A 13,400-nucleotide genomic window follows, 5' to 3' on the forward strand; every position below is an offset into this window, starting at 1 on the left:
CATTCATTGTGGATCTTGTACCTCTACATGACAACTCTTGATTCTCATTTTTTCCCCTTACCCCTGCCCTCCCTTCACCCCCTCCTCCCCTCCCCATCTACAAAGGTCTACTTTTTTTAAAGTCAGAAGTGGATGAATCTATACAAGTATCTATCTATCCTTTTACTGATCTATTTCATTTGTGTAGTTCATTTTCTTTTCCAACTATTAATTATGAAAAAATTAAGCACTACACGATAAACCTGTGTGCTTTTGAAAATGTTACATGTAGCATTTTTATATTCCTTATTTCACCTTTTCTTTTTTCATTGAGTTTATTGGTACATTTTAGGTACACAGTACAGTTACATTCATCACTGGGATCTTGTACCTTTACATGACAGGTCTTGGTTCTCATTTTTTCTCCATATCCCTGCCCTCCCTTCACCCCCTCATCCCTTCCCTATTTACAAAAACTTTATTTCTTATTTCACTGTTTTAAAAAGTTCTTTCCCCAGGAAAAGGGTGGAGAGCAGTGTTAGTGGTCTATCTATCCTTAAAATCTATCCTTAGCCATTTATCACTAAAATATACTCCTATATAATTTGGAAAATTATATGCTGTTTTGTCACAAATAGTAAAAAAGATGAAAGCAGTTAATTATTAAGAAAGAATCAGATAAGAAAGTTAGGGGGTAAATACAGCGATGGCTGAGCAGAATTCTTAAAGATGTTTTATAGAAAAACTAAAGAAAGCCATGGCACACAAAATCCACATGAGAGAAGCACAAAGGAAGCGTCAAGAAGGAAATCTAAGATTTAACATACAACTAGGCTCTTCCTCTGTGTACTGTTAATAAAACCCCAGTTCCTAGAGGATGATGTTCAGTCTTAAAATATACATATTTAGGCACAAAGCCAAACAGAGTAAGTTAACCAACAACAAAAGACAAAAATACAATGGAGTTAAAATTATTTTAACCTAAAGTATCCATTCCAAATAACATATTACATAATACTGCCAGGTGCTGAGTCTCATAAGAGCTGTCTATGCAGCCCTCATTTTCAAATGCCTCTACTTCTTATATTATTTTTCATTTGTTCTAGAAATAAATCTCTTTTTTTCTCACTGATTTTTCGCATTCTATATATTTGAAATTAAAATATCATTTTTCTTTAATGATTTTGATTATAATATCTACTTTTAGCTTTACTTCCTTAAATTTGAAGCAGTACTGGGTTTGAAGTAAACAATCTATACATTGGCTTGAAAACAGCATTCCACCAAGCCTTCTCGTCTCAAAATATTCACATTCAGAGATCAATTCCTTAGTTATTAAGATTCAATGATAGTATAAAACTTGCCTGAATTCTGTATCTTTTAAAAAGCACTTGCACATTATCCCAATTTCAAATATGCATGTCTTACAAATATATATATATATATATATATACACACACACACACACACACACACATGTATTTGCATATATATGTATACAAATAAGATTACAACTTTTTCAGAACAAGTCTTCACTTCCCCATTTTGAAGTAGTTCTGTACTACAAGACTCTCAGAACAAAGAGCATTTCAAAGGACTAACAGAAGTAAAGAACAGAAGTTCAGAGATGTTTATAGGGAATCGTATACAAATGTATTCTTTTGCTTCCAAGACTACTGAAATGAGAGAGTAGTTGAAGGACAGTTTGAAAAACACTATATGTATAAGTTACACATTTCTATTTCTCAGGCCTTAGTTCAAATTAACATTGGTGTACCATTTTCCTTATAGGAAAGGAAGTTATTTTAATTTCAAGGCTGAAATAGAGAAAAATCTCAAGATACATTTTAAGGAAAGAAAGTCAGAAATGATTAAAACAGCCCTATAAACACAACCCCATAATTAAAAAACACAGAAGTTTTTATCTGTCAGAATCATGATAGGCAATCAAATTCAATTTAAAAGAAATAAATGACATTGTGTGGCTGATAAAACTAATATTCTTTAATTATGTAACTTGGACTTAAAATAGCATAATTTATATAAAACCTAATGATAATTTCTCTAAGAAAAGTATTAAGAGTTAGTAACACTGTAAAATGTCATCCCAAGAGTGATGAATGTACTACACGAAGAGCACATAACTTATTTTATTTAGGAAGCACTGCTAGCATTTCTACACTGTGTTTCAACAAGTCATTCATGGTATGTCTGGGTAATGTGATTAGTCAATCAAAGTTCCTTCTATCAACAGGACTTTGGAACAAAGGAAGCCTTTTAATATGTAAATATGATTAGCAATGGGTAGGCTCTGGTTGTGTAGGTATATCAATAACCATACCTATCATTTAATTCTACAATGACAAAATTTATTATTTTATACCCAGATGTAAGTAAAGCAGAATGTTTCAGTATAAAGTAAGTTTTCATAATAGATATTATAAAAATTGTTAAGAATTCTTTCCCAAAAACCTTACTTTTACAATAAGCAGCTAAAAAACATTTACCTTTTAAATACTTTTTGAAAAAGTATTTTCTCTGGTCCTTTAAAAATAGCCACAAGAGGTCAGCCTTTCCTAAGGAGTAAGTTTAATATAATGTACCTTGTGAGATAAGCATTTATTTCTGCAATACATATTTATATTACCCATTATAAGTCAAATTTGAACACATCACACGTTAAATCCAGGGAGGTCATCAAATCTTTGGCTATTCCACCAAAAAATTACAGAACATCATAATGATCACACAACTACAACTTTAAAATTTTCAACTAAAACTTCATTTAATCTTCAATATAGCATGTAGACAAAACTATTACCATCCTATTTGTGAAAATGCAGGTTATTAAAAATATTCTAAAAATAAAAACAAATATATGTGATTGTGTGCAAACTAAAACAAATAAAAGTAGAATTTGTGTTATTAGATACATGAATCAATGTTTCAGAAACTATTACACACCACATACTTACCTTGCCAACTGTCATTGCAGACACACAGTTTTTCTCCTGTTAAGTCACAGTAACCATGATCTGGACTGCCACAATTGGCTTTACAGTAAGGAATATCACAAGCTTCACCCTTCCAATATTTATCACATTCACAATATACTTGACTTGGAACAGAGACACTAGTTGTACATTTCCCATGACCAGAGCAATTATTAGGACAAGAATTGATTCTGTAAAATATAATTCATGTATATTCAAGTTCAAGGACAACTGGAAAAAAAATTGGTTGACACTTTATAAATTATAAATTGTATACTGTGTCTTATATGCTTATTAATACAATTACTACAATATCACTTCAGTCCTTTATTCTATACCCTTTTACTCTTGTGCAATTCCATTAGTATTTATTTGCAATTAGTTTTAGTTCAGTAAGTTTAATTTGATACCAAGACTCCAAACATCCAAAGACTATACATGTAATAGCTGCAGGATCTGTACAGATCTATGCACAACACTTGTAAAGACATAAATACAAAGGTTTTAAAAATATACTGTACAGAAAATAAATTCATAAATACCTGAAAGCAAATGAGAAGCAAAGGTACAACTTATACAATTTTTGAAGAGCCTACCATCTATACACTCTTCTGAAAGAGAAGGGATGGTTAATCATATTTTATTTAAAGGTTCCTCATTTGATTAGTCTATATATTATTCCTCCTTCCATATATATTTGGATACATTGTAGAATAAAGACGTCCTATAATAAATTGCTGATTCAGAGATATTCGGAATACTTTGTATCTGTTGAAGAATTCTCTACTTATTAATTTCTAACTTCATGAAGAAAGGAAAAAATGAATTTGTAGAGTTGTTCTGTGGCCAATCCTATGAAAGTATCTGAAAGTATCCTTGGTTACTTCACTTTACCTATAGTTTCTACATATAAAAATTTCTTATAGAAAGCATCAGATTCACAATAGATTTTCAATGAAAATTATTTTTTCTTATTTTAGAGCAGACAGTGTGTAGTCATATTCTAAAATGGAAAACATATTCAATCACAGAACTGACTTAAAGGGAACTAAATGACATAAAGTATATATAGCATCCAGGGAAGCCCAGAAAGAGAGGACTACCAAAGCTCATTTCCCATGCTTCTCTTCAAATTACGAGTAAAATACCATAGAGCACAGAAAGGTAATTGAAGAGCACCTGCGAGTCCATGCACCTGCTCCTATCAGTAAAATTATATTAATTTGTGTCAGTTTACTTAATAATTTCCCAAAAAAACACTTTAAATTTTATAAAAATTTTTCAACCAAACTTAATTTGCTAAAATAATATTTTAAGACTTAGAAATTACTTTAACAAAGGCTCAGATAGCATTTTGTAGTGTATTAAAGATTTTATGTCATTTAGGAAGGTATCTTATAAATTTGAAATTTAACATATTTGAATTTAACACATGTTGAACATAGAAGACATTAATAAAAACAAACAATAAACTCTTTAAGTTACAAAAATCTATTACTTATAAGACATTTATTTTAAAAAGCCACCAGTAAACTCTTAAATCTAAGTATATAAATCTATTACAATTTTTTAAAAAATACTTACGAATAGAAAATGTTGAAACCAGTTAGATTATATGCAGCATCACTAAAAAAGTGTAACAGTGCATAGCCAGATGTTGTAACAACTTCAGGCACAGTTTCATTTCCCCTTACTTCAGGGACTATCAAACCACTAAAAGAGAGAAAAATTGAACACCGAGTAGAGCCACTGTATACATATGAATATTAATCACATAAAATTATTCAAAAGTGTTATCAGAATCATTAAAATAGATACTAGAAGATTAAATCTAAAATTAGTCCTTACCCATTTCTACCCAATTAGCTCTACTACTACTGCCAACACACATGGACTCTCATGTTACTCTCCTTTTATCACCATTTGGACTACAGTGCCCAATTTTCCCTTTTATCCTGCTTTCCATTTTGCAATAAAAGACTACAGAGTGGTCTTTTACTTATATCATATATAAAGCTTCACTTCCAGCCACCATGCTACTTTTAACAAATGATCTATAACTTTACCTTTTTCCCAATAATTGCAAATTCCAGTGAAGCTAGAATGAATGCTCCACACCAACTACATGACTACAATGAAATTCTAGTTAAAACTGTACATTGCCAATACACTACATCTAAATGTTTCAAGGTAATTTTAAAATGAATGCTTTTTATGCTCCTTTAAAAATGTTGTGTTTATATAAATTATACTAATAGATAACTATTCCAAAACAAAATATTGTTTTCCAGGTCTATTTGAACACATAAAAATTAATTTGGGTTGGGTGTCAGTTATAAATGTACAAAAGCACAAATTATTTAAGTAACTAGTACCTCTCCTTTTTAAACTAATTTTTCTTAGGAAAAAAATACATACCTTCATTTAGTGATACCATAGTACTCTCTAAATTTGTAAAAATATGCAATAGGAGAAAGAAAAAAAAGCTGCCAAAAACAAAATTGCACAATTCAAATATTCAATTCCTTTACACCAAGTTTATTCATGTTTAGGCACCACTAGGAACTGAATTCCCTCACTCAAATCATACTTGACAAATGATACATTATAGCAAAATAATTTTTTTCAAATTTATTTTTAAAGTAATCAACTCAATGTTAGTTATTATTATATCTACTAGTTTATGATTGTAAGTGAAAAAGATTTTGATAGAATTTAAATTCTATATCACTTAGTTACACATACACATAGATGCTTCATGGTAGTGAGATTATATCAAAATGAGTACATTGAAAAAAAATAATATTCCCAGGTTTTTATCACAGCTATAGCTAGCCTCTGAGATATCTATGAAACAAGCAAAAAAAAAGAGCAGATTTGTTTGCATGATTATGTTTTAGAAGCAATGAACAAAAAGGGATTTGCATTTATTATATAACACACCAACTGGACCAATTCAAACTGCAATACAAGCCATGTAGTAAAATAACATGTTCGTATATAAAAACAAAAAACAGTCGTCTTAAAGTTATTAGAGAGTTAACATCTAAAGCTAGCACAAGCATTGAGGCAACTTCTCTTATAAGCATATGCTTATTCCAAAATTGCATGAGACTGGAAGAGGTAAGAAACATGAGGGCTTTGGGACAGTGGACTTCAAAAGTTTTACACAAGTAGGGAAACAAAAGGGGAATCCAGGATCCTCATTTTGAATGGGAACTCCAATGGGAGAAGAAGTGAACTAGTTTAAGTCAGACCCACTGAAGGATTATACTTCAGTTTAGGAATGAATCATATTAACACTTGAATCTGGACTGAACTGACAATGAACTGCTAGTGTTCCCATCTACTCTCTGAAGGAACATTTCCTTTTAGGTCTCAAATTACTGCTCCATATGACTATTCCAAATACACTATCAAAAACATGATTGTCCAGCAAACAAAGAAAAAATTTTCTCCATTCCAGACCAATCTCCACATTCCTACAAGATAAAGTTCAATTCCTTTTGTGTAGGGGAAGCACTATTACAGTGTCTGAAAAAGTAAGGTCTAAAATTATATAACATGGACTCATTCTGATTCTACCACTTCCCAGACAGGCAATTCTGGGCCTCTCAGAGTAACTTTCTGTGCCTTAATCTTCCATTTGTGAAAAAGCACTAATACTATCTATCTAAAGGGTCACGGTGAGAATTAAACGATGAACATAAATTACTCTTGCACAATACTAGCACAAAATGAGCACTGAGTAGATGTTGCTGCTTTGTACTGGATAATCTGACTTCTCTGTGTCCTTTCACTCATTATCTGAAATGATACAATCCTCTTTCATAACCTGATTATAGTACTTACATGTGAAAAGCCTGTTTTCATGTACTCATTGTGCATAACTATTATGTATGCAAGAACCTAGCTATCCTTTGTCCTTACTTCTTGGAACACAGCCTTTCAATTCTTAGAATTCCCCAAGTGATAAAGTGTCTCTGAAAAGTTATGCCAATAAGGTGATGCATAATTAGTTCCTAGTTAATCTAAGATTTAATAAAAAAGCATTTCCAAATAGTGGACAGCCATGCTAGCAAGACCAACCATGTGATCAAGTTTGTGATCACATTGTATCAGTCTGACTTCTGAAAAGAGGAGAAAGATGGAAGAGCTGAAGATTTGCACTCAACCTCATGATTTATGATTGATAATTTAACCAATCAAGTAAATATAAGGAAACCTCAATAAAAACTAAAACTAAAGTAAGCTTCCTGGTTGGTAAAATAAATTGATATTCTGGATGGTTACCACATCCTAAGTTGACAAAGTTTTGCATTTGTGAGCCTTCTAGATCGTTTTCTAGTGCCTCTCTTTATTGGCTCGTGTCTAGCCTTCACAATAAAGCTAATGTCAGAAGTATGGCACTTTACTAAGAGCCATGAGTCATTCTAACAAATTATCAAACTTTAGGGAAGAGTGGGACCCCTCCCCAAATTTCTAGCCAGATGATCAAAGTGAAGGAAGAAATCTCCAAAACTTGTAAATACTGTCTGAAGTAAAGACAATCTGTGAAGGTCTTACTCTATGAAGTTTGAATCAACTCCAGATAGTTGATGTTTGAATTCGTTCCAGTGACCTATATACCTTAGTTTGAACAATAACCTATGGGCTTATATAGTCTTTGGAATTAAGTAGGTTACCAAATGTTTGAGGATGTAACTCACTCCAAGAGTGCTTGTGTAGCATGCAAAATAGCCCTGGGTTCAATCCCTAATACCATCAAAAACAGAAAGAAAGTTTGTTGACCAATAAACACTTATAAAACTAGTGTAACATAATTAGAATTTTATTCATAGCAGAAGTGAAGCTAAAACAGTATAAAGGCTTTTAAATCAAGAGATTAAGGTTGAAATTCTAATCTTGGCTGTATCACCTATTAGAAGTAAATAATTTCTGAGTCTCAATTTTCTCAACTGTAAAATGGGGATGATAGTATTCCCACAAGATCTTTGTGGGGATCAGATGACATTTCATATGCTCATGATGGGGTTAAATACGCATGACTGTCCCATTAGGCGGCTTGTACCACCCAATGGGACTATCCTATGCCACCTCATAAAACAGTTATGCATGTACCACTGGTGATTCAAACTGCCTGATGGGAGAGTTAGGCATGTACCATGGATGGTTCAATACAGTGGGAATGGGTTAAACTGCCCAGCACAATGCCCAGCATCAGTGGATATTTAATACACATGATTTTTCCATCTCTCACAGGATAAATAACAGGAACATTTCCTAATGAAAATTCCTACTCCTATCTTCACAGACACATATCCTGATAATTGTAAAAGATTTCTTTAAGAGGAAAGAATTGGTGAGAATGTCAATGAATCAACATTAATTAATACAAAGTCACAAGAGTACTCGAAAAGTAAGTGAAAAGATACACATTTAAATGATGGTCAGTTAACAGAGTCATAAAATGAGTAATGATAGTAAAGTTATGTTTAAATTACTAAAAATAAATGTGTAAACCCAGGATCTTACCTAGTTCTCATGAACTAGGTAATTTAAGATGAATTATCTTAAAACATGATTATTCACAGGCTTCTACTCTATTATTTATCTACTGTCCTTAGACATAGTACTACCTGAAACTATCCTTTTTATAATGTTCCAACAACTCAAAAAAGAAATTCTGAAAATATTTTCAGAAATAGCAATACCATAAGTATTTAAGGTATAAATTCACTTAGAAATAGTGATTTGGAAATAGAAATCTTAGCATATTTGGCAAAAAAAAGAAAAATAGCTCACATTTCTGATAGAGTATTTGGACATAAACAGCAAAAAGAAAAGTTAAAATAAATAATTTTATGGGAACAATAATCTTTTAATTATATGTGAATTTTCAACAATAAAAATAAGACAGAGATTACATAAATAATAAAAGTAAAAGAAGATATAATCAGAATCTGGTTAACAATCATGTTAGTTAAGAAGGATTCTTAGCCAGTGAAATACAAAGAGTACAGTCCTTTAAATCAAGAGATGGGGGATGATATCTACACTACGTCTTCATGTGTTTTTCTGTGTCCAATATATTTTTCTCTTACTGATAAAACTTTTATACTCTATACATACATAGAAAATATTTATAAATAGCTAAAATGTTATAATTTAAAAATTAGTTTTATTTGAGTATTAATAAAATACCTTGAAACAGTAAAAACTCACACATTTTGAGAACTAGTAAAAGTACCTCCTTTACTAAAGAAATAAAGCATAACTTAAAGCATTTTGTACAATTTTAAATTTCATTGTTTCACTAAAATAAAAAGGCATACATTTATGTATTTGTTTCTGGGACTAGGCTGTAGCTCAATAGCAGAGTGATTGCTGAGAATGCACCCGGGTTTAATTCTCAGTTCCACAAAAAGTCTTTGTTTCTCAGTTCAAATGCACTCATCTACCAAAACACATAGTTCTTAAAATATATTCAAACCACTTTAAAAGAATAAATTCAACACAGTGAGAAGGAAGAATATATATGGAGAAATCTATAATTCCAATAGAGTATACTATGCAAATCAGTATCTACATTATTGAACACATACTTAAACTGACATAGTATACAACAAACATAATAATCTTTGAAACTTAGTCATTAATATCTAAACAATGTTTGAATACAGATCAATTCAAATTAACAAATTATATAGTTACTTATCTTCCTATAATTAACTATAAGTCTATTAAATAAATACACTCACCTAAGTACAGCTATTAAAGGTGCATATATTGAATCTCCATCATAAACATACATATGATCCCAGCTACATTCTGTAGCAAAATGATTGAATCTTAATCTTAACACTGCATTTGGACTGAAAAAAATTAATACATTTTAAATTACTATATAACATACAAAACACAGTCTAAAGAAATTTTAGACATTGTTTTATTAAAGATCTATTTTATATATTTTTCTACAAATCCTTAAATCACCAGACTAGATTAATAAACCATCACATATAACATAAAAAATGAAGTGCAATTTTCAAAATATATTAACAGCTCCTGTGCATCCTTTTCTACAAATTTTAATAGAAAATGTTCTATGTCTTTATTAAAATAGAGGTTACACAGCTTATATGCATAATTTAAAACCTTTAAAATTTTCTTGTTTACAAAAATGGGTGCATCCTACCACAGCAAAATGCAATTGAATAAAGTTGATTTCAAAATATAATATTCAATCAACAATTTTCATTTCTACAGAATCTTTAAGTGGAGGCACTAAGTCCTTTAATTAACAGATCTTACTGTGATAAACTATTAAACAGACTATAGGTACACAGTAGAGAATTAATAGATTTTTTTTTTTTGGTACCAGGTATCTGAATAGCTTTAAATTTTTAAAAAAAATTTTTTTAAACAACAACAAAAAGCTTTCCAAATATACAGATAATAATTGTAAAATAGTGGGCCTTGGATTTAGCTCAGTGGCACTACGCCTGCCTACTTCACAAGCACAGGTCATGAGTTTGACCCTTAGTATTATTATTATTATTATTACTATAAGATAGTGTGACCCCTAGTAGTATTATTATTATAAAATAGTTTTAAAAGTATTCATTCCAATTGATATATACACAATATATTTAAATAAGCAAATTCAATTTCCAATTCAAATTATAAAAACACCTAATTGTATAATTAACTCTTCTACAAAATGTTCTATTTAATCTTTAGATGCAAAATGCCAAATAGATAATTCAATAGCTTATATTGACAGGAAATATTACAGAGCTCTCAAATTCCAAAACAAGGTATTTTCAAAAAGCCAAAATACACCTATTCTATTTAATGCCACAATAATGTAATTCAAAAATAAAATATATAAATTAAGCTATTATCACAAGCCAAAGTTACTACAATTTATATAAATGTGATGCCTAGAAGTTATAAACCCCACAAATTTATATTATGGATATTTTCCAATAATAAATGATTAAATACACTATCTAAGTATAAAGTCATTATATTTATTAACACCTTAGCATTAAAATGATCATTTCTATATTTTATGGAATAAAAGTGATTCAAGTCAAATTTCATACTTACTAGCCTTCAATTAGCCATGTACATTTAGTTTTATACTTATAGTTAATTGGACCATCTGTTAAATATCCAGAAGGTTCTGTTAACCTAGAAAAGAAAAATCATGAAATTACCCTAACATAACTTAAAGATATAGAGTATGAGAAAATTTTTAAAATCACCAAGCTGAAATGGAGGTAACATTTATAACCCAAGGAAAGTTTGAAATTGCCCTATTTTTCTCTATATCTGAAAAGAAACTTAAGATTTGTTGAAAACAATATATGGTAATTTCAATTTATATAGTGGAAAAAGCCACTGAAAATTTGAACATTATGCTGAAGGCTTCAGAACTGGTGCAAAGTAAATTAAATTAAATCATATCAGCACAAAAATTAGTTTAAGGCCAAAAATGGAAAATCGCATGCATTTGAAAGATGTATATCTATGGAACAGTGTATATCTCATTTTGAGAAGATACATTGTTAGTTATGTGTTTTCCATGCACCAAAATTTTTAGCCTCCACCATCAGAATTCACAGTTATGTTACCTATTTTTATTATCATTTTCCTCATTTGTCCAATTTATATTTAGTAACGGAATTCAACCAATTTTAAAATGGTAAATGGAAAAATTTTTAAAGAGCAACTAATTTCTAAATTCTCATATTCATGTAATAAAAAATAGAGCATTTTCTGTAAGTCAGGTACTATTTTTAACACATAATTTTCTACTTCATTTAAATACCTCAAAAACCCTATGAAATAGTACCCTTAAAAGGAAGTGCAATCTTGATACCTAGGAAGGCAATCTTTGGTAACATGTAATTCAGAACCTCGAATTCCCAGATTTTCTTGAACCCTGTATTTTTGAAGCTTGTTTGGATTTTCTAGCAGGGCAGTGCAGCTACTTCTATACCCTTGATGGAGAAAAACAGTCCTTATCAATCAGGGGTGGTCCGTTACCCTCTTTGACTGAGTGCACTTCAGGAGGAACCAACACGGAGTGGTGAAAGGGAAAGGGGACAACCAGCTAGCCAGCCACATAGGCCAAATCAACCCTAGCATTCAATGGGTGACAGATGTCACAGCCAGATCGCACTGACATACAAACTCTGTGTTTTTGAATAACTGTCTTTAAAAAGCCAGTGTTGATAATGAAAAAAATTAATTCCCAGCCGAGTATGGTGGCACACGGCTGAAACAGGAGAATTGTAGCAGCCTGGGCTACAAAGCAAGTTCAATGCCAGCGTGGACTACAGAATGAGACCCTGTTGATAGATAAATAGACAGACAGACAGATAGTAATCCCTACCTTCTTTCAATAGCTACTTGTTATTTAGCCACAGAAATAAATGTAACAAAGCAGTGAATTAAACCAATTTAATCAATCAATGATAGTTGGTTAAAATAATGATATTTCCAAAAGCAATGCAATTAGGAGTGGCCTCTTGAACAGTTACCATATAAAAAATATAAAAATCCTCAAATGTGTAAAAATCAAGCAACAGACTTACGAATCACAAAGACAATTAGAAAATATTTTAATGAATTTTAAAATCAGAACATACCAAAATGTTTAACAAAGCTAACCCGGAGAATTTATACTGTGGCTCTAAACATTAATATTGGAAAACTGAAAATCAATTGTCTAAGGTTAGAGTTCAAAAAGATAGAAATAGAACACCAAGTTAAACCAAAGGACAGTCAAAGGAAGGAAAGAAAAAAATACTGAGAAATTCCTGACACAGATGTCATGTAATTAAAAAAAAGAAATGATTTTATGAAGTATAAAATTAATAGTTTCCTAGAAAAGATGATCAAGAAAGAAAAATAAAAAATATCAGAAAGGAAATAGGGACATTACTACTGATGTCACAAAAAAGAGTAAAACAGCCAGGTGTGGTGGCACACACCTGTAATCCGAGCACTCTGAAGTTCAGGACTAGGTTGTGCAACTTAGCAACTTAATGTCTCAAAAAATAAAATGGAAGCCAGGCGTGGTGGCACATGCCTGTAATCCCAGCACTCAGGAGGCTGAGGCAGGAGGATCGCTGTGCGTTCGAGACCAGCCTGGGCTACATAGTGAGTTCCAGGTCAGTCTCAACTACATAGTGAGACCCTGTCTCAAAAATAAATAAATAAATAAAATAAAAACAAAATGGGCTGGGGATGTAGCTCAATGCAAAAGGTCTAAATTCAATCCTCAGTATCACAAAAACAGACATTAAAAACTTTATATCGAGCCAGGGATTTAGCTCAGTGATTCTGCAGCCTGCCTCACAAGTGCAAGGTCCCAAGTTTGATCTCTGGTACCAAAAAAAAAAAAAAAAAAAA

The 13,400-nt window shown here is 31.1% G+C and overlaps 1 protein-coding gene across 1 annotated transcript in view; it reads right to left on the reverse strand.

Annotated features, from left to right (window-relative positions):
* Positions 1 to 11,803, reverse strand: part of Atrnl1 (attractin like 1) — a 656,020-nt gene extending 644,217 nt beyond the window's left edge. The window contains exons 1-5 of the mRNA XM_033761235.1: positions 11,799 to 11,803; positions 11,088 to 11,171; positions 9,734 to 9,847; positions 4,557 to 4,685; positions 2,955 to 3,163 (exon numbers count right to left, since the gene is read on the reverse strand). Coding sequence (XP_033617126.1) covers positions 2,955 to 3,163; positions 4,557 to 4,685; positions 9,734 to 9,847; positions 11,088 to 11,171; positions 11,799 to 11,803 — 541 coding nt within the window. The remainder of the gene's footprint in view (positions 1 to 2,954; positions 3,164 to 4,556; positions 4,686 to 9,733; positions 9,848 to 11,087; positions 11,172 to 11,798) is intronic.
* Between the last annotated feature and the right edge of the window lie 1,597 nt (positions 11,804 to 13,400).

Source organism: Fukomys damarensis, unplaced genomic scaffold (assembly GCF_012274545.1).
Source record: "Fukomys damarensis isolate Sample0158 unplaced genomic scaffold, DMR_v1.0_HiC HiC_scaffold_8, whole genome shotgun sequence".
Classification (NCBI taxonomy): Eukaryota; Metazoa; Chordata; class Mammalia; order Rodentia; family Bathyergidae; genus Fukomys; species Fukomys damarensis.